Here is a 27,275-nt window from a genome sequence, read left to right as displayed (position 1 = left end):
ATACATTTTTTTCTGGTACTAAATCGACATAAAACTGTCAACCGCGCACCTTTTGTCAGAAGTTCAACATTTTTAATGTCATTACAGTCAAGCATCGAAAAATCAAAATTTTAGTACAATACAAAAATGATAGTTTCGGCACTGTCATCCCTTAGACCACTTCTTGTAGCTCAGAGGGGATGGTAACCATTTAAGTGATTTACATTTGCCTAGTCTAAAGAAAAGGTATTTTAGTTTTGGAAAGATTCTAAATAAGATCAAGCGCGCTATAACATCAACGTCAACCAACCGGAAGACCACACAGTCAGGAGATTATCAACAATGTACCATCACAGATAACATGGTAGATCCTTGCAGACCAGAACCGTCAGTAGTTATTGTGGGTGCTGGTATAGCCGGGCTTAGTGTGGCTCAGAGACTATCACAATGTGGTTTAAGTAAATTTGTGGTGCTAGAAGCTACTGACAGGTTTTTATTTAATTTATTAAAATAACAGCTAGTAAATAATATATGCCGTTATTTTTCGGATAACCTGATTCGGTTATCTTTTCTTATATACTTATTAATCATTCTGTCCTTCTTCGTTACGCTCTGAGATATTTAATTTATTCTTCTTGTATCCTACTTTTAACACTCTTTAACAATACCCACATTTTTATTTCTATTTAATTATTACAATTTACTAGTCGTTTCCGACTAACCTACCATTTGTCTTTATGATAACTTAAATATTGGTACATATCTAGGAAGACCCATCGGCCTTATCTCAATCTCTGGTGAAATAATGTCTATATATGTCGCGGCTGTATTTTTTACTAAATGCACCTCACTACACAACACTACACAAGATCAGATGGTTTGATTCTTTTAAGTCTTTGTCCTGCTCTGGTGGTATCCAAAAATTGCAATACTTCAATATTCTCATGAGAATGGAGTCTTTCCTCATACCCCCTTGTAATTTTCTTGATTGCTTTACTGACTGAAGGTCTCGATGTAGGTAGTGAGTCCTGTAATATTTGGGTGAGCCCACAATACTTCTCAAGATTTTGTTTTGAAAAATTTGTTCATTTGTTCATTTGTTTCCATAAAGGTTTCAGATTTGCTTATAGAATAGCAATATATTATGTACTCATAATTGTGATTTCCTTCCAGTTAGCCAATACATTTTCCCATATTTCAATTCCAGTTCCTTTCTTTTATTCTTTATATGTTCCTTCCAGCGAAGTTTTGCATCAACATTCATTCCCAAATATTTAGAGTTGTTGGTATACGGAATGATAGTATTATTTAATGTTATTGGTGCTTGTACGGTCTGATTGTAGGTGAACTGTACATGCACAAATTTACTTTCGTCAATTTTTATTTTCCAAGCATGTATCCAATTATTTATATTGTCACTTCCCTGTTATAATTTTCGTGTGACTTCTTTACTGTTGTCTCCGACAGCCATAATCGCAGTATCAACAGCCATTGTAATATTCTCCATTTGTGATATATCACAAGTGTAGAGTAGATAAATCATTGGCCCCAGTACACTTCCTTATGGTACACCTGCTTCAGCTTCTTTTATTGTAAAGTAAGTTTCTTCTCGTTTAACTCTAAACATTCTGGCTATAATGTACGATTTTAGTAGTTCTGTGTGTTGTTGTGATAATACGTTCTGTAGTTTATGAACAAGGCCTTCATACCAAACCTTATCAAAAGCTTGTGCTACATCTAAGAATACAGCTGAGCATACTTTTTTATTTTCGCAGGCTTTTTCAATAACATCTGTTATTCTGTGGACCTAGTCAATTGTTAAATGCTTGTTAATAAACCTAAACTGGTGTGTTGGTATTAGGTTTTTTCTCTCTATGATCGGGACGATACCCACATATTGGATCTTAGTTTGTCTAGTAACAGATAATATTTAAAAGTATATAATAAGAAAACATTCTTAACATATATTAAATATATATTCGCGCCATCTAGAGAGTCAGTCTCAAATCAGAATCTTAAAACAGGAACCATCACATATATTAATCGATTTTTTCACAGACCAGGGGGTCGTATCCACTCCTGCTGGCTAGGTGACGTTGTTGCTGAAATGGGATGTCAATGGATTCACGGTGCTTGTCTAGGCAACCCAGTTTACACTCTGGCGGCGCAGGAGGGTCTTTTAAAAAGTCCATTGAAGAGAGTTAATTTCGCCCAGGGGTCTGCATAAATATATTTCTTATCCGTAGTGTTAGTTAAGTCTTAAAATAATCTTTTATAATAGCTTATATTGTACCAGCGATGGTAGATCTATTGATCATTCCACAGCACAGCTTGGTCAACATGTCTTCAAGCAAATCTTAACCGAGGCTTCAAACCTCTTTACTATGGGATGCGGAAAAGAACACGGAAATCTCTTTAACTTTTTAAGTGAGTGTAGAACATTACGTAATCCATTGTTTTACAATATTAGATATTAGAAAAATTGCCATAGAAATAAATGCTACTAGGGTTGCTATTTATATTTTGAGTCTTGATTCTTTGATTATTGTTAGATAAGCTTTATGTGGCATGTACAATTAAAAGTTTGGGCTTTAACCATAACCTACCTTAGAACGTTTTGTCCTTTGAGCACAGCTTGTATTTATTATAGTGAATTGAACATTTTATCTCATGGAAAAAAGAGCTAATTTGTGAACATTTTCGTGTTATGATTTTTATGACTTCCGATGTGGATTATCAGGACAAGGGTGAGCCGGTTTCGTTTACGCAGTGGTCAAGGTGACAGGACGGTTCTCCTACTGTTGCGAGAGTCGCGGGTTCGAGTCCTACTGGGCCATGGATCTAACAGGTCAATTGAAAAGTCCCCGGCCTATCATAGTAAAACACATTTTTTTGGTAAAACACATTTTACACAGAAAATTATTTTTTTTTTATTCAATATAATTCCCTTCAAGGGTGATACACTGATTATAGCGACCCTCCAACTTTTCGATACCATTTTTGTAGTGCGATTTATCCTTTACTTCAAAATATGCCTGTTTCGACGATCACCTTCATTCGATGAAAATTTCTTTCCAGCGAGCATTCTTTTGAGATCTGAGTACAGGAAATAGTTGCTGGAGGCCAGATCTGGAGAATACGGTGGATGTATAGTTTTTGCCATCGTTTTCATTGACTTGTGACACAGTGTATTGTCTTGGTGAAGCAGCACTTTGTCCGATTTTGTTTATGCCCTTCAAACGGTCCAATAACCCTATGTAATAGTCGCTGTTGATGGTCCTTCCTTTTTGAAGGTAATCAATGAAAATTATTCCATACGCATCTCAAAATACAGACGCCATAACCTTGCCAGCTAACCATCAAGCCAAACTTTTGCTTCAATTGTAATTTTCCCTTCAAAATGCAATATTTTATCATCACGTGAAATTCCTTTTTATCCATTTTTTTCACAATAACAAAAGTAGCTTCACTCAAAATGCTATAATTTACAAACTAATGATCCGACAGCTGTTAAATTTATACACATCTTTTGAGGGTTAGTACTAACTAAAAACATATGGATTTAATTCTAGTAGCGCCATATATGTGTCAGGCCGGGAACTTTTCAGTTGACCTGTTACTTTATGCTTGTAATTATAAATGTAAATGTTTTTATAGACAACAGTGGAAAATCCGACAAGATATAACCATTCTACTCACACCAGTAACCATGCTGGGTAAGACTGGATGTCTTCTTTCTAAGGTCTTTAATGTCTTGGTCTCTAAGTTGGTCACTAAGCAGTCGATAGACTTAATACTGAGGACCGTGGCCCGGAGCCCACGTTAAACAATAGGTCCAGTCCAGATAAATCTTCGTTGGTAAAAAAGATACTTCAAAATATATATATATATAAAAAAGGCAATGGTGACCTTCCTTGGCATCTTTAACCATTGTAAAACGTTGGCTAAATCTCTATGATCGTTCAAAATTAGTTGTTGTACCAGAACACATTAATGCTGTGCGCAAAATGATATTGACATAATTTCACATAATTACCTCAACTGAGATGGAGAAAGTGCTACGAAGAAGATTGTCTCAAGCGCATATATATTTTACTGATCATCATAGAGAATACTGCGAAAACCAATAAAGCCATTTCGTCACTATATTGCTGCCCTTTTATTGTTATTCTCAAAATATAAACAGCAGTATCTCATATATAGGTTTGCCCTCCCTATCATAGGGAGCCAAAACAAGTGTAATCATTTAAGAAATGTATGTACCTATTTTAATTTTCTTATATTTTACATTACATTTTAGCGCTTCGTATACAGCAAGAGCTCCAAATGTTTCCTGAAGATAAAAGATACGACATGGCCCGTGTCATGTACGGACTCACGAACAGAGTTCGATTCCTCACCGGTGAAGATCTGACCAAAGTCAGTGCTGATAACTTCGGCAGCTACATAGCCATTCCTGGCGGCACCGTACATATTCCCGTCGGATTCGTTGGTTGATTCCAGCTATATACACCGTCTGATCTGAAATAACAGTTCCTGTCGACTGTTGTAGGCGTGCTGTCACCACTGATCAAAGAACTGCCCGAGTGTTGCGTGAAATTCGGCAAACCCGTCGGTCTTATCAGATGGGGCGCAGTCCAGAGTCGAAAAAAAGGACCCAGAGCAATCGTCCAGTGTTGTGATGGAGAGGAATATTGTGCCGATTACGTGGTCATCACCGTATCTTTGGGAGTGCTGAAAGAACACGCAGATAAGATGTTTTGTCCTGCATTGCCGGGAAACAAAATGGAAGCAATTGGTGCTTTAGGTAAAAGAAATCTCTGATGATAATTATTTCCGTTCTATTTGTTGTATTCCTTTGAGGTTATGGGAATGTAGATAAAATCTTCCTGGACTACGATAAACCGTTCTGGGTGTGGTCAGAAGGTGGTATAAAATTTGCCTGGTCACCAGATGAACTAGCTCAGAGAACCGATTGGACTAAAGGTATATAGATATCTGACCAGTATTTTTTTCTATAATAAACTAATTTCAGGTCTAGTCTCCGTTGAAGAAGTCGAAGGTAGCAAGCACGTACTTTGCGCCTTCATATCCGGCCCTGAATCAGTGATAATGGAACAAATGTCCGATGAGCAAGTAGCCGAAGGTTCCTACCACCCTTCCTTAACACAAATTAATATTCAATAAGTCGTCCTTTCCAGGAATAACGAAATTATTGCGACAGTTCACCGGAGACGCATCGCTTCCCTATCCGTCAACAATACTCCGATCGAAATGGGCTTCGGATCCGTACTTTTGCGGCTCCTATTCGTACATGAACATCAACTCGAACGTGGGGCATCAGTGCGATTTAAGCTGCCCTGTTCCCGGATCCTGCGATCCTGTTCCGCCGATCCTGCTGTTTGCTGGGGAGGCCACGTGCGCAGGTAAAATCAATTCCAGTGCCTATATCAGTGGCGGTTCGAAAAATCTCGTGAAACTAGGGTAGTTTAATAAGTTTCTTGGCCTGATGATGATCAGATAAGTTAAATTCTATGAAGTTATGAACTATTAGTGATATCGTAGTGGGAACAAGATAAATCCTCACAACAACAAAGCACACTCATTTCCTACGCCTCAAAAGACGTGCATTTTTCAACACAAGTTCCTAAAATTTAGAGAGTAACTTGGCGGTAGCTAATATATTTAATAAAATACATTTTAGTGATTTGTATGTATGAACAGGATTTTACATATAAAAATTATATTAAAACATAATATATTAAAGAAGCGTACTTAATGGGAAGAAGGTATAAATAAGTTATTTAACATAAAATTGGGTCTGTTCTGATCTAGATGATTTTCAGGGTCAAAAAGAATAAGAGTTGGAAAACAAGAACAAGCAGTTCATAAAATTCCTATAAGATAAGACTAAAAATATTGAGATTAATGCTACTATTAATTCACCAAAATAATGTATATGTATATATATATATATATATATATATATATATATATATATATATATATATATATATATATATATATATATATATATATATATATATATATATATATATATATATATATGATAGTTCTATAGGAATGATTTGATACTAGTCTCCTAATTTAATTTGTGACACTTTGTGACCTTAGTCAGTTAGTTATTTTCGAAAAGTTGAAATCTGAATTAAAAGGAATGATATTCTAAACTAGTGAAGTTGTTCAAAAGAGCACCTCTCAAGAACAAACTCACAAATAAAAAAATGGACAAGACATCATCGATTCTAACATGGTCGCAATTTGACATTTGTAATATAAACTCGAAGTATTTGAAATGCGACGCTTACGGCACTCTGTTTGTGCTTTTGTGCGAGATTGTACTAATGAATTTATTCGACCCATTATCCGTAAATAGAGGTGCAAATTACAATGACTTGAACATGTTTGCATAAGAGGCTAACAATATCAATAGCTAGAAAATCGTTATTTTTAAGAAAAAATAGAAAATGTTGATATATTGGACCAAAGATATTCTTAGAATATTTTAAAAAGTAGTAATATTTTTAATAAACCTTTAAAATAAAGTTCTAAAATACACTAAATATTTAAAATTAAGTACCTATTTTAAAGGCTTATTAGCAATAATTTAAAGGTATTTTGTAAATAAAAAAAATATATTCAATTTTTTTGAAAAAATATCGAAAATTATTGGCTGTCAAAAATATCGCTCAAAAAATTATGAAATATGCTTCTATAGAGTACAAGTAAATCCTAACAAAAGTTCTATAAATTAAAGGTTTCGTATGTTGAAATATATCCAGTATGAGTTCAGATCGAAACATTAGCGCTTATTAAACCGAAATAATATGAAGAGAACTAAACTTTATATTTATTTTAAACGTGGTAGAATTACTACTAAAATACTGGTAATGATTTAAAACCAATAGATCGTCCATCTTGTATCTAATCATTTTAGTATTATTTGGAACGTATTAACGCGTCGGCAAACAAAATATAAAAATGTATTATTGATTATAGGTCATCATTCAACGGTACATGGTGCCAGATTGAGCGGTATCCGTGAAGCCGAGAGAATCATTCAATTAACCAAGAAGTTCGGTGGACCTCCACCCCAATTGTAACGGAGATGTATACGGAAGAAAGAAAACAATTCGGTCGATTGCACATAATATTTTTGTATTTTTTTCTTTTTAAGATTATACTATTAATATATATTTCTTGATTCATGTAATATACACATATATGTCTTGGTCGTTTTTTGTTTCCTTAACATCTATATATCAATAAATATATATAGTTATTTTTTACAAAATGAACATTAATAAATAAATATACACAAAAAATAATAAATATTTACGCTTAAATCTAAAAAAATGTTCATACATTCGCTCAATTAACGCGCTAGGATTATTTATTATCAACAACGCAAACGCAATGAATTATGAAACGATAATTAACAGATAACAATTGTCATGATGATCGATAGGGTGTGGTCTTGAGAGTTCTTAATTATTTTCGGCTAGAACTTCTTCGGCGGCTTCCTTAACCTCCTTCCAAGATACGTCCATGTCTTGTTCTTCGGAATATCTCGAACAGATCGCCAGTCTTAAGAAATAGGTGTCTCGGATCTTCGATGGAACTAAATGAATAACACCTGAAAAAAAAATTTGCTCACTTTTAAAATAATTTTGATATGGCAAGAATATACTGTATTGTTATTCAAAATATTGCTGACGATAATGGCTGTAGGTTAAGACTAAGAGAAAGTAGCAATAAAATTGCTAATATCAGTAAATAAAATTAACAATTGCAACTAGCACTAGCAATCAATTTAATTGAGCATACAAACGACAATTTTTAAATACTATTCTGATACTTAAATACTATTATATGCCATGTTCAACTTCCGCTTCTTTCTTTCCAATATCATGACAAATAATTAATCTATTCAATTGTAATACAGCAATCGATGCAGGTTACAAAGCTTCCTCACAGACCGTGGCAAAATCAATATTTCCAAGGGAGATACGACCTAATTCACTCTATTAAAACAATGTAAATAAAACGTAATATAAGTCATGGAAAGAAATTTTAAGAATTGGTTAGTAGTATATGAGACTGGATGAGAGAGAAGTTGCGGCTCTTTCAAATAAAACACATTTTAATAAAAATTATGATTGACAATAATTTGCCATTAATTGGAAGCTTGCTCAAAGCTTTTCATATCCAACTATTAAGATATCGAAGATTATTATTTATCACTACTACATATCAATATTTTTTAATATTTCAAAGTAATGACTACTGTGCAACTTGACAGCAGTGTTGTCTATGGAATGTTGTTAAAGCAATTATGATTCCTAAATCAGTAAAGCCACCTTATAAAACAACATTATGACCCATGTTTTACACGCCAATATCACTATTGCCGACAATGTCAAAATTATTTTAAAAACATCTATTCAAAAGGGCAAAATCAATCATTGAGGAAAAGCATCTTATTCCAGATCAACAATTCGGTTTCAGGAAATAACATTCCAAGATTGATTTGGTTTACAGAATCACCAATGTCATAACAAAATCACTAGAAGAAAATTAAGTTTGTTCTGCAATATTTTTAGGGATCAAGCTTTCGATGAACTTTAACAAGAGGGTTTAAACATAAGATTAAAATGTTTCTGTCTGACCAACACTCAAATATTTTAGAGTCATATAGAACTAACCGACACTTCCGAGTCAAAGAAGAAGATGCCCATAATGACTTGAAGAAAATACAAGAAGGTGTGCCACAGGGAACCAGATCTTTATCTGCTGTACACACGAGAATTGCCTACATTAAATAAAAAGTTCTTACATATGCAGAAGACACTGCAAATCTTATTCATTGGAGATAACAACACTGAATGAACCAAAAAGTTACAAACAGCTATTTCTGAAATACAATACTGGAGAGAAAATGTCGCATAAAAATGAATCAAAACAAATCAATGCATATTGACTTCACTGTTCATTGAAATAAAGCCAAATATCATGGCATGACCCATTATTCTAAACTCAGGTGGAAGCCACATCATAATAAAAAATGTAAATAACTCAAGAACAGAAGCTCCATCAGCACATTAATATTGAGGTTCTCTAGCTCCTTGGTAATGACGGCTGAGTCAGAATATTAAAGAAAGACCATTTGATCTAGAAAAACAGTGACATAGATGTTAAGCCCAAAGTGTCTAGCGTAGAATAAGAACTTTGTAATTTTAAAACTGTGAAAAATTAGGACCGAACAAATAGCTTATTAGCGCTAATTTATTAGATTGCTATGAAAAATAATTCTAAAAAATATTCAGAGATATAAAGAAAAAGATCCAACATTGGTTAGGATTTATGTAAATTATTTTCTTATGAAATTCATATATGACATAATTAATATTCACCTTTTCCATTAATTTTCTTCAATAATGCTTCATTCAGCTCATTAGTGCCTTTCAGTCTGAAGCACACCAGTCCCATTATAACTTCCTCAGTAATTTCGAATCTTTGGTCATCACGCACCAATGACTCGAAGTAGTGAGCTAGCTGTATATGTTTACGGATGTGGGCCTGTAAGTTTTCGATGCCGTACAGTCTGAGTACGAACCACAATTTCAACGCCCTGAACCTTCTGCCGAGAGGTATTTGCCAGTGACGATAGTCCGGCGCTGACCCTGTAAAATAATAAGCGTTATTTGAAAATACTATCGATAAGGGATATCTGAAAAAACTACCTTGCTGTTCGTGTTTAAGATATAACGGATCCACGTTGAAAGCGTTCACTAACCAAGAGGGATCTTTCAGCCACATAGCTGAACAGTCGAAATTAACCAGTAACCACTTGTGTGGGTTGAAATTGAACGAATCAGCACGTTCGATACCCTTCATTAAATATCTACAAACATAATACAGTAATATAATAAGAAAGTATTGGTATATAGACGTTATTACCTGTATTCAGGACAAATGAACGAGGATCCGGCATAAGCTGCATCAACATGGAGCCAGACATCATTCTCATTGCACACAGGACCGATTTCATCTAAACGATCGAATGTACAAGATGATGTGGTACCTAATGTAGCGACACACTGCAAATATATAATATATTAGAATTATTAAAGTAAATTCATAAGATTATAACATGTATGAAAACAGGACTGCATAGAGAGTGCATATATAAAAATATGGAAAGAAAAGAAATGCCGGTGGGAACTTTTGTAGATAATGTAATAGTAACAACTGATATGCCAGAATATCTACAGACAATCTTAAACACATGGAATATAATACTAAGAGAATGATAATGAATAAAAACGAATTCAAAGTTAGGGTGATTGGATAGTTAATCTGTTTCAAGAAATATATGAAAAAATTCGAGTCAATTTGAATATATGAGTCAAATTTAAAATGTAGGATAAGGCTTCGAAATTGTAAAGGGTTCAGTGGTTAATACAGAGCCCTGTTCCAGGAGCTTAAATAGACATAGCCTATGAATGGGTTTCTACCACAAATTATTGCAAAGTCCATTGTGAGATTTAGAGTAGTCAGTGTAAATATGCTTACACACAGGATAGAAGGAGAGAGTTTTCAGAACTAGGGCTGAACCAGAGTGCTTATAAAGAAGGTAATGAAGGTCCAAGGGGGAAAGATGGGGTAGGGGATGTAGAGAGTTAATTCCTCATTCCTCAAAAGGAGGTTGCGATGAACTAGAGATAAAAGGGCTCAGAACAAGTAAATGTCTTCAAAATGGGGTCAGGTCTAAGAAGGATGGCAGAGCAGGCCGAGGATGATTGTAAGCCACTCAGTGATATTCTAAGAGTGATATTTTGTATAGTATCAAGGAATTGAAGGTAGTTAACCACAGTGCAACTTATAATCCTTATAATCCTGATCAGAATACTATTGAAGAAATAAAGGAAGTTTGAAAGAAATAAGGTCTGAAAAATACCAGAAAGCGAATGATTTATAGGAATTAATTTCACACACCTTGATATTAAAGAAAATCATGCGTATCATAAAAATAACGAGAGCCCACGTAAACAACAACAATTATAAGCAACTATTTAATTGTTAATCTGTTAATTTTTAGCAGAACCAGATCGACTCACGTAAAATGGAATAAGGCCGGCTTCACGGTCTTCTTTAATGGCTTGTTCAACAGTTTCCCCCCTGAGCTTGTTGTTTTCGTCGGGCTGAAGTGAACGCAAGCGAACGCCACCCAAGAGACCAGCACGTTCAACAGACGAATGACTTTGACCTAAAAAAAAAGAAATTCGAAATGTACTTTTATGTTTGCAATTTTATTTAGATTGTTGTTTTCCTTCGCATTGTGATAGATAATTGTTCAAAAAACAATAATGAAAACGTATTTTTTCTACAAGATATTTTAAAAGTATTCCAGATAATCATTAGCGACATCTATTGAAGACAAACCTGAATTTATGAGTATATATTAATATCCTTGACTTTTAAATCATCGATACAGTCTAAAAAATATTGAATATTTGAAAATAAAAACGATTATGACTATTTTAATCTACGAATTATAAAAGTGGCATGCATAACCCATAAAATACAGGTCATTTCGTTATTATGATGTTAACGAACAATGATATATTAGCAATGAATATTATATTAGCAATGAACTCTAAAATCGCATATACTAAAACACAGTTGCGATCAATCGTCTATATAATGACAATTTAGGGTCAGTGATTTGAATATTGTTCGCTGGCGATGGCAAATAAACCGGATAATGTCCTTCATGTCATTGAACAATTATATAAAAACATATAGAAAAGAAAGTATAAAGAAATATAAGAAAAACAACAGAAATTGATGCCCAATTACCTAATTTAAGATCAACAATATTTTTCTATAATTAATATTTCTATACATAATATAATAGTTTTCCACTTAGAACTATTTTATTATTCAGAATATACAGATGCTAAGTCATTCTATCATCCGTTTCATTCAAAATTGCATTTTCAACATTCATTATAGTTGTTGTTCGATTTGAATTTGAAGATGCTTCTCAGTCGATTAATTTAATGGTCGATTTTCGGTGAAAATGGTAATTCGAAACGTTAAAACAACACGGTTGCACTGCTCGTCATGCAAGAAAAAGAATTTTCTATGGCGTAGTGGCAAAATCATGGGTTACTTTAAGAAACCCGACCACTTCGACACTGAAGCGGAATATTCCTAGCCATAAAATTTTGCTGTACATATGATGGGATCAGCAAAGTTCAATGTATTACGAACCGCTAAAACCGAATGAAACTATCACTATAGCTATCTACTGGCGTCAATTAACAACGTATTATTCGAAAAATAATCCTTTTGCTCCACAATACTTAGTCACGTGTTTTGAAGACTGCTGGAATACTTTTGCAGCTTGAATGGGAAGTTTTACCGCACGCAACGTATTCACCAGACGTATTGCCTTCTGATTACCGCCTGTTCAAATCAGCACCATGCAGCATGGCTTGGCTGGAACATAATTCCCAAATGCTGAAGACAGATTGATGATCGCTGCCAAACCAAGATCATTATTTCGATAGGGTAAAGTCACGTTGCCAGAAACATGGGAAAAAGTTTGAGAAAATGTTGAAAAATATTTTGATTAATTTTATATGAATGTTCTTTTAACGTGCAAAGAATGGTCAGAACACATGCAAGCAACTAATCTCTAGACAGTGGATTGGACTACATATATTTTATTCTACTTTCAAGATCCTGAACGTTATTCCATCACTATTATAATCCCGGTTCAAAAAATTTCGTCCAGGATAGAACCAAAATTAGTCTATTATTTTAGAGTCTCTTTTTTATTAACTGGCGTTTATCTGAATTGGACCTACTCTTTTAATGTAAGCTCTGAACTATGGTCCTCAGCATTAAGCCTACCGACCGTCGAGTGACCGACTTGGAGAATATCCCAGAATACATCCGGTCTTACCCAGCCTGGTTACTGGCGTGACTGGGATCAATTTCACAAATATAAATGTACGACCATGTCCGAGCAAAATCCGAACCCGCGACTATCGCTACAATAGGAGGACTATCCTGTCGACTTTACCACGACACCAACCAAGCAAAATTATTAATTAATTCAAATTATTAATAAATATATTAGCTAGTAATACGCATTACTCTTAAATAGTCAATTTAGTCAGACCATTATGGAATATATGCAAAAAATACATCTATAACAAGTCACGAGTTCCCTCTGGTACTAGTAGGAATATAAATGTAATATAACCCAGAAAACCCGATCATTTAGTTATTATGATAATGGTTTAAATGTTGTTTCTCTTAATGTATCTATTTTATGTTTTACAGCAGGAGTTAAAATATCATATATTAAAATAACGTTACATTCAGCAATTCAATATAATGACAATTTAGTATCGATATATTGGGTATTGTTGACGGACAGTAGCAAATAAACCCACTAATTAAGTAAGACGTACAGACTTGTTTCATTTGAAACGACAACGTTATTGACCTAATATAAATCCTTAATAGTGAATGGATACCGTTTACTTAATTAAAATTAACCTGATCTCGGTACCTGATAGGGAGGGAGATAATATTAGGAAATATTGATTTAATAGTTATTAATTTAATGGTGATTAATTTAATTGTTAATACATTTATTTAGTTTTATTTTGTAGAAAAAGTGCCAATTACTAAACGTAACTTTACTCTAACTGTTGATTTTGATATAATGTGTACTGATGCAGTATTAGCAATACCAGTCAAGAATCATTTTGATGCCTTTTATGCAAGAGTGTTTTCGAAAACGGTTATACCAACAAATCTTTAGGCTACAAACGGTACTGGAATATTGGCTCTGGCATTTCCTAAACCTACAAACAAATAGCAAGAATATTCCTTAAAAAAATCTTGTTACTAATTGTTTCATTTTACTGTTGAATTGTGTCACAGAAAATGAAAGAGAAAAATATGTAAATAGTATGTTAAGCATCAGAGAAACCCTTTTTACAATCAGCTCTTTCATATATCTTTTTGATAACAATATAATTTCGGGAATGAATCATTCTAAAGCATCTGCTATCATTTCCAATCGATCTTAACATATTTTTCCATCACTTCATGGCGGTATACTTATCTTGTTCCTTACTGATTTCCAGGATTTTCAAGAAGTATATCATAGATAGTAAAGTAAAAACAGAAAATGAAACTTTATTTTAATATTTTCAAGTTTTCTACCTTCTTTACTTTTCTTACCTACTTTCTACCTAAAATCTCTCCAAGCATCACTTTCAGAAAAGTTTATATCTTTCACCATATTTTAACTCAGCTTAAGAAATATCTTACGTGCGTATTTAAAACTTCCTTGTCCACCACTTTGACAAACTGTTTCATCATACCTAACTTGATATGTAGCAGCAGTAGTATGATTTCTTCTCTACTTAACAATGACTCTTTAATCACATTAGCTTTACTAATAACATCTCATGAGCAGGGAATGCTCTTATCTTCCCGGTGAACCTGTTCCACTCTATACCAAGTAAACCGTTAAGCATTTCTATTCTATATCGGTACAAATCGGTCACTTATATTCATTATAATTAATATTATCTAGTAAAACCAATTTAATAAGCGAATTTCAACCAGCTAACAAACACTCAAAAATAATTCGTGTTTTAAAAAGCTGACAAAAATATATTATTTTTAAAATATCACTAATCTAAAACCGGAGTCCATCCAGTACATTAGTGAATATATTCGAAATCTGTAGACTTGTCAGGACTCCAGAGCAAAAAAATGTTCTATGTTGAGCTGTGTAATATTTGTTTATATAAAATTGGTATAATTACATTAATGAAAACTCTCCCTATCTGAACCTTAAGAAATATATTACAGATACGTGCTCTGTCTTTCCTTTTTTTGCCGCCTTTAGAAGAGGAACGTGTCTATTTTCAAATACAACCAATTTGATTCATGGAAAATAAACGAAGCTACTTACTAGAGGTATAACCGACAAGTTTGGCGATGATATCTGATTCCTTGAGTTCGGGATTTTTCTTTTTGGCAGCTGTGATCGCTTTGGCTTTGGCTCCTAATAGAGCTACTAACGTAGCTTCACTAGCTGTGCCTTGTATAACTCCTCCCGCTGTAAAATATTTTAAAAAATTCGAGTTATGTTACCGGAATTGTATTATCAAGAACGTTTACGTACCTTTCCCTCCAGAGCATGCGAGAAATTCGTTAGGCAGTCCGATGGCCTTACCCAACCAATCTAGCATCACTACTTCTAGTTCAGTACAAGCAGGACTGGCAATCTGAAAGATATAACACATAATATAATGTAATATAAAGAAATATTAGCATATAAAATTTAAATCCAAGGCTTCAAAGAGTTTTAAGTTTAAATGTATTGTTGTTGTATTATATGTATTGTATTGTTATAACGTTAGCACTAATTGGTACAAGATGAGAAAGAAAAAAGATTAAAACAAAATATATAGCAATTGAATATTTAAATATAATTAAACAACGAATGTAAAATTGTAAAATGTAATGTAAAAATGTAAAAATTATATTAGAAGTTGTAGTTGACTTAGATCTACATATAGATGGTTAATGGTACTCGTACTTGAGTAAGGTACATACAACTCTGTATAACAGGTCAATTGAAAAGTCTCTGGCCTACCAGCTGTTATTTTTTTGCAAAATTCTTTTATTGAACATAATTCCCTTCAAGGGTAATTATAGCGAACCTCCAACTTTTCGATACCATTTTTCAAGTACGATTTGCTTTGCTTCAAAATAGTTTCGGCGATCACATCTTCATTCGACGAAAATTTATTCGCAGCGAGCATTCTTTTGAGGTCTGAGAACAGTAAATAGTCACTGGGGGCCAGATCTGGAGAATACAGTGGATGAGGAAACAACTCATGAGGATGAGGAAGCCCAATTCATGGATTTTTGCCATCGTTTTAACTGATTTGTGACACGGTGCATTGTCTTGGTGAAGCAGCACTTAATAGACTAATACAGACGCCATAACCTTGCAAGCCGACTGTTGCGTTTTCCCACGGTTTAGAATGTGCTCATCATGTGCAGTTTATTCGGATGACAGTCGATTGGACTTCAGAGTAAAATGATGGAGCCATGTTTCATCCACTGTTATATATCGACGCAAAAACTCGGGTTTATTACGCTGGATCATCTTCAAACACTGCTCCGAATCATCGACTCGTCGTTGTTTTTGGTTAAAAGTGAGCTTGCGCGGCACCCACTTTGCACAGAGCTCTCTCATACCCAAATATTCGTGAATGATATGATGTACACGTTCAGTTGATATCTTTAGAGTGTCTGCTATTTCATTCAATTTCAATTTACGGTCATTCGAAATCTATTGTGAATTTTTTTAATGTTTTCGTCGTTAAGAACCGCTTTTGGGCCTCCACTGCGTTCACCGTCTTCGGTGCACATTTCACCACGTCTAAACTTAGCATACCAATCCCTGATGGTTGATTTTCCTGGGGCAGTGTCTGGAAACTCGGCATCAAGCCAAGTTGCTTCACTCAAAATGCTATAATTCACAAACTAATCATCCGACAGCTTCCAAATTTATACACGTATCTTTTGAGGATTAGAGCTAAGTAAAAAACATATGGATTTAATTCTAGTAGCGCCATGTATGGCAAAATTACCAATTACCGACAAATGAAATAATTTAGCTGTTACTATTTCTGTTAAAGAATTTTTATAAATTTTGAAACTTATTAACTTCATGGACCGCGTCACTGGTACAGAAGCAACGAAACTCGAACTGAACGTTGTGAAATGCGATCTATTATTGGTTCTAAAAAGCTGGAATAGCTTGCTTAACTACAAAATTATCAGAAAATGTTAATTTTTAAGTAGAAAAAGTATTAAGTATCATTAGCCGAAATAGTTAAGTTTTTTTAGATATTACTTTTTCTGACATAATCGACATTGCAAGTTCTCCTTAAACGGTTTACTGAGAAATTATTGTAAAACTTCTTTTTATCTTTGTATGTTGGAGCAAGTAGTTCTAAACAATTGAAAATGGTAAAAATAGGAGAATTTGGTTAAATATTCCCAATTTAGTGATTTAAAAAATATTTCCAAGATCCGAACCACAGCTTAAGTCTCTACCAAATAGGAATTTTTTGTTTTGTTTTTGTTTCACAACATCGCTAGGATTGTGGACATCACACACACACACATATAACATATATTACTTCATTTATATTATTACTATTCTATATTTATATTCATAACATAAAGGTAAAGAAAGGTCATATATACTTAATGCTCTGAAGTTGTTACAGTTGTTAATATGTAAAATAATCTTATGTTACTTATGATACTTTTGTTATAATGTTCAGTGGTGTAGTAATTTAAACTTATTAATACTTTGTTGATTATGGAACTGAAAATTCTGATCTTATGTTGAAAAATATTGTTAAAATAAATTTTAGTAGTACACGTTATCATTTTTAAATTATTCCCTTTACTCTATTATGTTAGAAACCTGATTAAATGAATAAATCATAGTCTAATTTCGACCACTGGGCTATCACTAGTTCTTATAAATAAAGATGTATCGATGTTTCCATGGAAGAAAAAGAGAAACATATATAATATGGGTTACCACTTTACAAAACCACTAAGTTGGTTTCCAAATATAGTGTTTCCACGAAAATTGATAGATTAATAATTCCAGAACCTACGTTAACGTTACCATTGCTATTTAAAAAAATAATAATAATAGAGCCGCCACTGTGTCGTTATCCCGAACAATCGAAAATCTTCTCCGCTTTTATCTCCGGTTAGATGGAAAGCCGCTTCTCTCCCCAGATTCAACGGCACGTTTCCGATGTATAAAAGATTTATTCAGGCGTATAAGTCGCCTTTTGATTTTCTAAGTGGTTAATTTTCAACCTCGGTGATCAGGCAACCATGGTCACCAGTCGGACAATTCCTAATTAATGTTTTGTCTTTCGAACTATAATGGTTATTGAAATTTTGCCGAATCAGCCAAGGGTTAGTTTTTCTGTTCTTATCCCAGAAGATCTTAATAGCTTGACCTAATAGATTTAATAATAAATTCAGTAGTGCTAGCTATAGATATATGAAAATATATGGTGATGTTTAATTACAATTAAATTAAGGATTAACAGGAGTTAAAAATATATACAATCTTCTGTTGACATAAAATATGAAAATGGATAAAGATGTTTGTGTAGGCAGCTTGTCTTAAAAGACTAAGATAGTGCAAGATCTCAATCTCATTTTTTTCAAGACAGCAGAGATAGTAATTTAGTAAGTACGGAACCTAAGTTGCTTTCATAGCTCTCATGTCACAGTCTTATTATTAAACTCTCAGAAAAATTGTTTAATCAGATAAAAAAAAACGTATTTCTAAAAATTCAAATTATCAAGATGATTGGGAACAGTTGCAAGGGTTTCATATAGAAAGAAATTAAGAATATGATCAAATAATTGTGTTGTTATCCTGGACACCAGGATCCAGTTGCCCTAACAGATAAAGTAATTAATACCTGCTATGATTGCAAAAGTTGAGAGCAAAATCATAGACAATTTCATGTCATTTTAAATATTTGAATGATGTCTGGGAATCTCGATGTAGATTTATTTTTCATCGATGGTTATTCCATGGTTTTTGGTTTTTTAAATATTTGTGATTCTTATTGACCAATATTGAAATATTTATTTAGATTTCACATAAATAAATTGACAAATATTGGTAAAATTTACTAAATAAACCTTACATAGCTATATTTTTTATAGTATACATAATATATTAAAAAATATTTCATGATTTTAAACTTGATTATTTAAACTCGTTTATTAACCACTATTAAAAGTATTCGTGTATAAATAATCTGAGTACATTATATCTCAGTACCAACCGCAATATCTTAAGTAACACGAGAAAGGTAACATATATGTTGACATCTGTTGAAATGTTAGCGGTTATTCAGTGAAACTAGGATATGTGTTGCGGTCGGTTATTTTTTCGTATAGTAGTTTGTGAAATATAATATGTCAGATTCATTATTTTATCTTATGTAAAAACAATATATATATATATATATATATATATATATATATATATATATATATATATATATATATATATACGTCTTATAAATGTAACTTAAACAAAAAGTTACATGTGGCGTCTGTTTGGATTTATCCAATAAATAAAAGTTTTGTTATTATTATGTAATGATATGGTATGTAATGACAGTAGTCAATAATATTAGCAACGAAACTGCAAAAAATGATCAAGAGAAGTTTGACCGAAAAGCTATTGAATAATATTCATTGATACGAATTGGATTTAATCTGAAATAACCTTCACTTGTAAAATTATTACCTCTAATAGGTCCAAGGGAGTACTTAGTATCTGTCATGTTGAAATTTGAATAGCAATTTACTTTTTGGGATTACTTGAAATGATGTTGTTGCCACATTAAGTCAATAGTGAAGCAGTCAGGCATTTTAAACATTTAATTACTGGCTTTATCATTTTTTCATTTTTGGAAATTAACAAAAATAAAATAACATCTGAGAAGACTATTATGAAAATCATCCATTGAAAGAGGCAGTTTATTCTCCTGAATTAAAATGTTACTTTTTTGAAAACAGGTATTCAATCTGACATAAAGAGGATATCATTATTGAGATACCTTTTCTTTTCTAGATACAACTAATGTTCAAACGATAGTTGCAAAATATTCTTATATGTTTCCTAACTATTTGCAAAATAATGAGTAAAAAAATAACTCCATTTGTTATATAAATAAAATATACCATGTTATACATGATATGATAAGAAATGAGAAAAATATACCGTAGTAGCTTGACAATTATGCTGCTGAGAATTATGGTTACCTAAAATCTGCACTTATACAAGAAATCATTTAAAACTGATAAAATAAGGTACGAAACACTCAATAACTTTAAATACATTATTGCTACCCTCTATTGTCATCTCATATTAGACTACTGTAGAATTTTGAGCAAGCTGCATCGTTTAGTGCATATTTCATTTATACCTCCTGCGACTATGTCCTGTCTACCTTTCCAAACCTAACAAAATGCCTTGGTGGTAACATATTTCGGACAAAAAAAGGTCATCATTGAAATACACTTGATCTTGAGAGAACCTATTATTTGAAAAGGATACAAAAATTGGGAAAACGCTGTGGGCAATTCATTGAGTCAAACAGAGATTATGTTGAGAAATAAAATGTATGTTGTTTTTGTCAAAAAATGCATCTTTCACTGTTGGATTGGATAGAAATTGAATTTAAATTTGAAAGATTTCTTATACATAACACATATAAAACAGGAGTGTGCGGTTGTACAGTATTACACACTTAACAAAGACGAAGGAAGCATAAAACCACAAAAACTTGGATATTAAATATCTTTTAAACAACCAAATACTTAAATATGTTTCAGGTTCGGCTCCATATGTTCTTACTTCTAACGGTACTTACCCATGAAAATCCAATACAGGCTATCGCACCACTTAAAATGTCAGCAACAATCGCAGGATACGAATTAGCCGTGGGGAAATAAGCATGGAATCTAGGCGAGTGCCAGTGTGTTATCTGAAAACAACAGCCTAATTAACATTCATAATTACATGATAATCGACATATTCCAACTATTCAGCACATAAATTAAACGTATTATTTAACCGTTTAGTTGTAAAACGATTAATATTGTTCCGACCTGACGATAGATGTTACCTAAGCAATTCGAAAAGATACTGAAATCAAAATCGACTTGACCTAGAAAACAATGCGTGCAAAACAAATGACGGTTTCCTAATCCAGACTCGAAGCTATCAGTTGGTAACGGATATATTTTGTTTTTTTTTTTCAATTATTTTCTGTATCGCAATTTTGTTATTACAGTGACTAATTATTTTCGATATTTTAAAGAGATACGGAATTTCTGGTTGAACAATCATTACTATATTCTTTATGGTGGAGCAATCAGAAGTAGTACCAACATTTAATGGTCTCTTAGAAAACAGGCCCCAACAATTAACAACTTTTATTAATTTTTTTTGTTTTAATAGTTACATTACATCGTAACAAATTACATTCGCCAAAATTTCATAATATTCAAGACTAATTTGCGGTACATGGACGCTAAAATAATACTACATCCCCAATAAAATCCTGATGAAATTAGTTTATCATTATGTTAATATGTAGGTGCTACAGATGCTGAAACAAATTAGATTTTGCTTAAGCCCTGAAAGAATAAGAAACGTGCTAGGAACAAAGAGATAATAGGACGCAGATGATTGAAAGATGATGATGAAAAAATTAGTATTGCTTCAGTAGATAAACCCACAAAATTAAATTCACATTCAGACACATGGAACGTAACTGTTACGGTATTTTTAGGTGCTGCAATAATTCATAAATCTAAATAGTATTAAATTTCTCTTAATCTTTTTTTTTATAAAAAATAAGGACTTTAAAAAAAATGCATTAGTATGTCAGTTGATGTGTATGCAACAGAGTTATTCTAAAATATGTGGAATATATATGTGCTAAAAGATTTATACTCATATACACTACACTTAAATTTTGATTTCAGTCTGTTTATATATAATGTATAATATATTCAGAAATAACATCATCATTTTCACCAATCCATAGGGGAAGTATCTACTCCCTTATCAATACGCTACTATGGTGGTGCCATAGAACTTCCAATATTCTTCACTAAATCTTGTTATCTAGTTTTCCACACTATCTTAGAGAAAACCTCCTGCACCTTGGACGATACTGTTATCAATTCCGAGGTAGGCGTCACTTTCTTCTCCTATATTACTGATTCCAAGTATCTGAACTCCTGCTGTTGCCCTAACTGGGTGTCTTTAAGGTTTACAATGGCAGAAATAACGTATATTAATGAAGTGAAAATGGTCTAGCCATGACATTGATAATATGGAGGGTATAAGACATTTAAGCTCTATTGGTGACATATTAAGATTTCTCAGATCACCATCTATTTAGGACTAGTCAGAGATAGTTTTAAGACTTATTTTACTTTAATTGTAGGTAGAACGGCAAACATAAGGAAAAATAATGAATTTTAAATGAAAGAACAAACATTTCTTCTACATTTCTTCTTTTTACTTGATGCCTATTATTATTATTATTATGCATGTTATTTTTTAGACTATAAAATTAATCATATTTTTGTTCTAAAATTATAAATAACCCATTATCAATTTTAATTTATATCTCTGTATTTAAAGATATTACTTAGAAATGCGAAAATTTAACTGTACACTAACAAAAAACAATAATTGTTCTAAAAAATTAAAAAGGTTAGCCAGCTTGTTGCCTATTTTCTTGATCTATCTCTAAACAGAAGATAAAGTAAGAATTAAGTAAGAAGTAATGAAGTATAAAGTAAGAATAAATTATTCCAACACAGGAGAAATGGCGTAAGAAGTGAGGGGAATAGTGTGTTAGGGGAAAATGATCTTAAATCATCATAATCTTAAATCATGATTGATCATCAGTCATATTATTCATTAGATCGATGTTTGGCCCATGGATTGAAAGTGGACATGGGAAAGTAACGGTTTCTTAATACTTAATGGAGCCTTGTTTCCATTTTAAAACGGGTGTATGAACTATTCAGGAGTATATAACTTAATGAATACCCTTCCCAAGTGACTAAAGTTGAATCCCCGTATATGAAATGCCAGCTTTATTTCAGAATATGTATAAATTCTTTCAAATGGAAACAATATGAAATTAATATAATTGCTGACTTAATACTGTAGTGTCACAGTCTCGATTAAATAAAATCATATACCATAGCCTTATTTAATTATTCTAAAGACTCAAGATATTTTAGAGAAGTTTAATGCTTTTGTTGTTGTAAAAAACCGCATAATAAATACTCATAGCACAACATTATAATAAAATCCACTTACACCAGGCATGATAACTCGTTCTACATCCTTAAGAACGTCCTCCCACTTCTCGGGTTTTTCAGGGGCATTTTCTGGAATCAGAGGTCGCAAATACCCAGGCTCTACAGTTGGCAGAACTCGACTACAAAAATAACATGAAATATTAAAAAATCGTATTACATATACTGTTTTGTAATAATTAATAGATGGTATCGGGATTCCGAAATATTACATATCTGTCAGTTATAGTTTCATATAAAATTAATTAAGTTGTTAAATAATATATTTATATTTAATACTGCAGCATTCACTATGCAGAATTTGCTGCAGGTTTTATTCTTCAAACTTAATTTGAAGAAAAGTATAATCGAAGTAACTCCATTGAATAATTGTAATTTATAGTGAATCCAAAGACGCAATGCTCGCACTGATAAATCCCGTAAGATGTGGCTTCAACTTTTCAATATTAACGATTTTAAAATTGAAAACAATCCTTGTTCCACACGGTGAAAAACTAGTACCTAAAGAATCAGTGAGAGCTGCCCTAGAATCACATGTACAAAACTTTAATGCAAGATAAATTTTTCTTTTCAACTCTTAATAATAATTAATATGTAGCTTTTAGATTTCACGAATCACGCAAACATTATAAAGAGACAGCAATGATATTACCATCATGACTTAAGAAAAGATTAGATGATTTTTAGTCGAAGACAGTTGGGTAGAGGAAATCCCATGTATTGGTTTGCTATAGACCTTGAAGGAAACATTTCTGGGGAAATTAATGGTATAAGTTATAGATCGAAGAACACTTAGCCAAACATGGAACACAGAAATATGGAACAAAGATTATTGTTTATTATAATAGAAGATTCGAATTTCTTATTATTGAAAATAGGTAGAGTAAGTTGGCATAGGTTGTGTACCCAAATGGTAAGCAATTGAACAATGTTTAAAAAGATCAGGGGACAAGTTGCATCAAAATTAAGAGACTGTGATTGAAATTCTATAAAATACAAGAGGAACATCCCTTTACTGTAATAAAAATTTATCTAACGCTGCTATAGTTGTGGCGTAATTCGATTGAATAACAATATCTGATTCTTTGTTATATTGACATTAATTGTCAAATCTAAAAGCTAAAAATGTAGTTTGATATGTGGTGTGTTAAAGTTTTATCGCCGAGTTAGTCTCAATATAATTAAAATGTATGAGATTGTAACAAATTATAATCAAAGGCTAAATTTAAGTATAGTGTATATGAGTATAATATATAATAACTGCCTTTTTGTCGACAAGCAATCGATTATTTAAATATGCAACAATAAATTTTATACATCTAGATATTTTTCTGATGGGGGTGATAAATGAAAACATAAAATGAAAATATATACATATTACACAAGTTAACACCAAATTAATTGTAACTTCTAAAGAATGTCCCCAATCTTACTACAATTAAATTGTCAATTAAAACAAAAATAACTTTTTAATAATCAAATTGTTAATATCCGTTAAATATATTTAATAGCCATTCTTCATTAAAATATGCAAATTTACTAAAAAAAAATTCAATATTCTACGTATATCGATCAATATTTTATGTATATACTTAATATACATAAAATCTATAAAATAAAAAATCTCTTTTAAGCAATTTTAATATAGAATAACGGACAAAAATCCTCTTACCGATCTCTGATATTCTCCAAGTATTCAGCCGTGTAGTCAATCATGGCTTTTCCGAACTCCTTAAATTGATTAGCTTCCATTGCTGCAAGATAAGAGACGGTCAATTAGACGGGTTCTATATCCTTAACGAACACGACAAAAGCTTTTATATTGCAATTAAAAAGCGGAAATTCATCATTCAAATACATTCAAAAGCAATCATTCTTATTTACACGATGAATACGATTACGATGGTACCTAAAAGTGCATTTATTTCGGTTGTTAAGTCGACAAGAAAGTTATTTCGATTATTACAATATGGTAATTATGTTTTAATTGTCATCAAAACTTACCTTAGGATCTTTATTATAATAAGCAATTAAATTTTTATACAAATTAATGTATATTGGATTAAGATTTCACTATATAGACATCAAGAATACTATGGATGATATAAAACATTTAGATATTGATTTTTAATAACACTTAATTAGTAAGATAAGGAATAAGATGTTAATTACACCATTCTAGGAAATGTATAGGTATGGCAAATCTTAATCGGTTTAAAATAGGTGCCACGTTTCTTTATAGCCGAACAATAACAAGTTTATGATTCAGACAGCAGTTTGATAATATAAGTGCAACGAAAAACAGTTTATGTTTTAGATATAGCCGCTAGTTTTCATTATTTAATCAAATGTTTCAAAGTAATAGTTCACAAGAGTTCAAACCATATTGATGAACGGTTTAATATCTGATTTTATTAAAAACAAAATTTTATGGGTCTCTCATATATTAAAACAAATTTCGTTATTATATACAGGTCAATATCAAAATTATACTCCACAATTCATGACAGAAAGGACAAAAACCTTGACACAGTTAAGATTTTACCGTGTTCTTTCGTTATATTTTCATTGGCACACCTTAAATATTATTATCCAAACTTTAACACTGTCAAAATGTCTCCTAAAATTTTATATGTTTTATACATAAAAAAGATTCTTATTAGAAACAATAGAAAAATTAAAAATAACATTGTAAACAGCGAAAAATGATCAGTAAAACTTGATAAATATACCTAATAAAATGTTCCTAACACAATATTATTGTTTTAGAAACAAAGTGATTTTTGTGGAATAAAAATTATTGCCATATACAAAGAAAGACATTTCATGATTTATATTATTTCCATTTTCATTAATAGTCTGTTTTAATGATTCCCTAGAGTCTAACGGCAAAAAGATAACCGCAACAATTATGAGATATCTGATGCTAGTTGGTTAGTTACGAAGGTTAACCATATTCTATTATATTCTAACAGAAAAAAATAGTAAGTTTGCGTCCGCACATCGCCGTTACTGCGCCGTTACTGAAAACTAATAGTCGATCAGCGTATTGATGGTGAAATGTCCTAAATACTCTAAAAAAGACTACAAAACAATTTTTAGCATGACAATCCCTGACCAGACAAAAACTTAAAACAACAATTTCTTCAGAAGTATCCTCAGAGACCTCTTGGCCGCCAAAAAATATATTTTTAAAAATGACTTCGTTAGGGTGCTTTGAACAATTATTTAAGGGCTATATCACATTTATTTAAAATGAAATATTAAATAAATAAGAGATGCTTATATTTCGATCGAAATTATTTTCTTGCCAACTCATTACACAGTCAACTACACCAGGCCCATGGAAAGGTTAAATATCCATCAAAGTTGTTATATAATAAGACAATATGCAGCTGGGTGTGACTGAATTGCAATTATTGTTCAATATTCAATAATTATGAAAAGTGTAAAAAATAACTAACATTAACGAAGAACATGAATAAATCAAATAATATAAAGCGTTAAGAGGTTAATATGCAACGAAAAATAAAGTAGAGTATTAATTTTATTAATTCAAAAGAAAAAAAGTTTAAAAAGAAAAGAAAAACATTTAATTCTAACTACTTTATTATGTATTTATTATATTGTTAGTTATATCTGTCATACTACCTAACATTCACCAATTGCAAACCAAACAAGACATTTTTATCGCAAACCAAATCAAACCCAATCAGTCAAATTAGAATTAGTAATCACAATGTGAAGGTCAAAATCATTAAAAGTAATCTTGACCTAAATTTCGCTCATTGATAACATTTTGGATTATTTACCGTCCATTTTATGATCTAACGTATCCAATTCAGGGGCAGCACAAAACAGAAATGTTGGGATTAATATTTTATCATTTATCTAAAGTTAAGTAATGGTTAATATATATAAAAATAAGCATATAAATAATTTGTAAGGTAACTGAATTTTAAGCAAGATATTCAACAAGTTTCTGATATATGGAACCTTTTGGGGATTCAGTATTGTCATTATTAATTAACCATTACTTTATTATAAAAGAAATTTAATTTACTTACTAAGTCAATACAAATTTTCACCGAATAAACTAAAGCGGCGATCACCAACGAGATACAAATGAACGTTATTTACGACCGGCAGGTAACGACAGACCAGTTCGACAACAAGAGCGGGTTTGAGAGCGCGTAGCTGCAGTCTTGGTCGTTTTAGATTTTCAGCTGGCAATCACTTAGTTG

General features: G+C 32.1%; 2 protein-coding genes across 3 annotated transcripts; one reads left to right on the top strand and one right to left on the bottom strand.

The window, feature by feature from the left end:
* The first annotated feature begins 37 nt into the window (after window positions 1-37).
* LOC143203074 (peroxisomal N(1)-acetyl-spermine/spermidine oxidase) lies at window positions 38-7,235 on the top strand. Its single transcript, XM_076415190.1, has 10 exons — window positions 38-182; window positions 235-468; window positions 2,038-2,196; window positions 2,261-2,406; window positions 4,280-4,471; window positions 4,532-4,786; window positions 4,843-4,965; window positions 5,015-5,125; window positions 5,181-5,405; window positions 7,000-7,235. Exons 1-10 carry the CDS (start codon window positions 127-129, stop codon window positions 7,101-7,103), a joined length of 1,605 nt encoding a protein of 534 aa, XP_076271305.1. The 5' UTR covers window positions 38-126; the 3' UTR covers window positions 7,104-7,235.
* On the bottom strand, window positions 7,138-27,261 carry LOC143203075 (aromatic-L-amino-acid decarboxylase). 2 transcript variants are annotated; one of them, XM_076415191.1, is made up of 11 exons: window positions 27,099-27,261; window positions 24,704-24,785; window positions 23,033-23,153; window positions 20,556-20,669; window positions 15,227-15,329; window positions 15,014-15,160; window positions 11,121-11,269; window positions 9,961-10,100; window positions 9,744-9,904; window positions 9,414-9,683; window positions 7,138-7,636 (listed from the first exon to the last, which is right to left on the bottom strand). In XM_076415191.1, the coding sequence occupies exons 2-11, from the start codon at window positions 24,781-24,783 to the stop codon at window positions 7,488-7,490; spliced, it is 1,434 nt and encodes a 477-aa protein (XP_076271306.1). In that variant the 5' UTR covers window positions 24,784-24,785; window positions 27,099-27,261; the 3' UTR covers window positions 7,138-7,487. The 2 variants fall into 2 exon arrangements, with proteins under 2 accessions (XP_076271306.1, XP_076271307.1); XM_076415192.1 differs by lacking the exon at window positions 27,099-27,261 and adding an exon at window positions 25,036-25,201.
* Window positions 27,262-27,275: the final 14 nt, after the last annotated feature.

Source organism: Rhynchophorus ferrugineus, unplaced genomic scaffold (genome assembly GCF_030347505.1).
Source record: "Rhynchophorus ferrugineus isolate W39M unplaced genomic scaffold, kcgeb_rfMv2 rfM9, whole genome shotgun sequence".
NCBI classification, from domain to species: Eukaryota; Metazoa; Arthropoda; class Insecta; order Coleoptera; family Curculionidae; genus Rhynchophorus; species Rhynchophorus ferrugineus.
The sequence above is the reverse complement of the archived record's forward strand: the minus strand, read 5'-3'. Positions and strand labels throughout refer to the sequence as shown.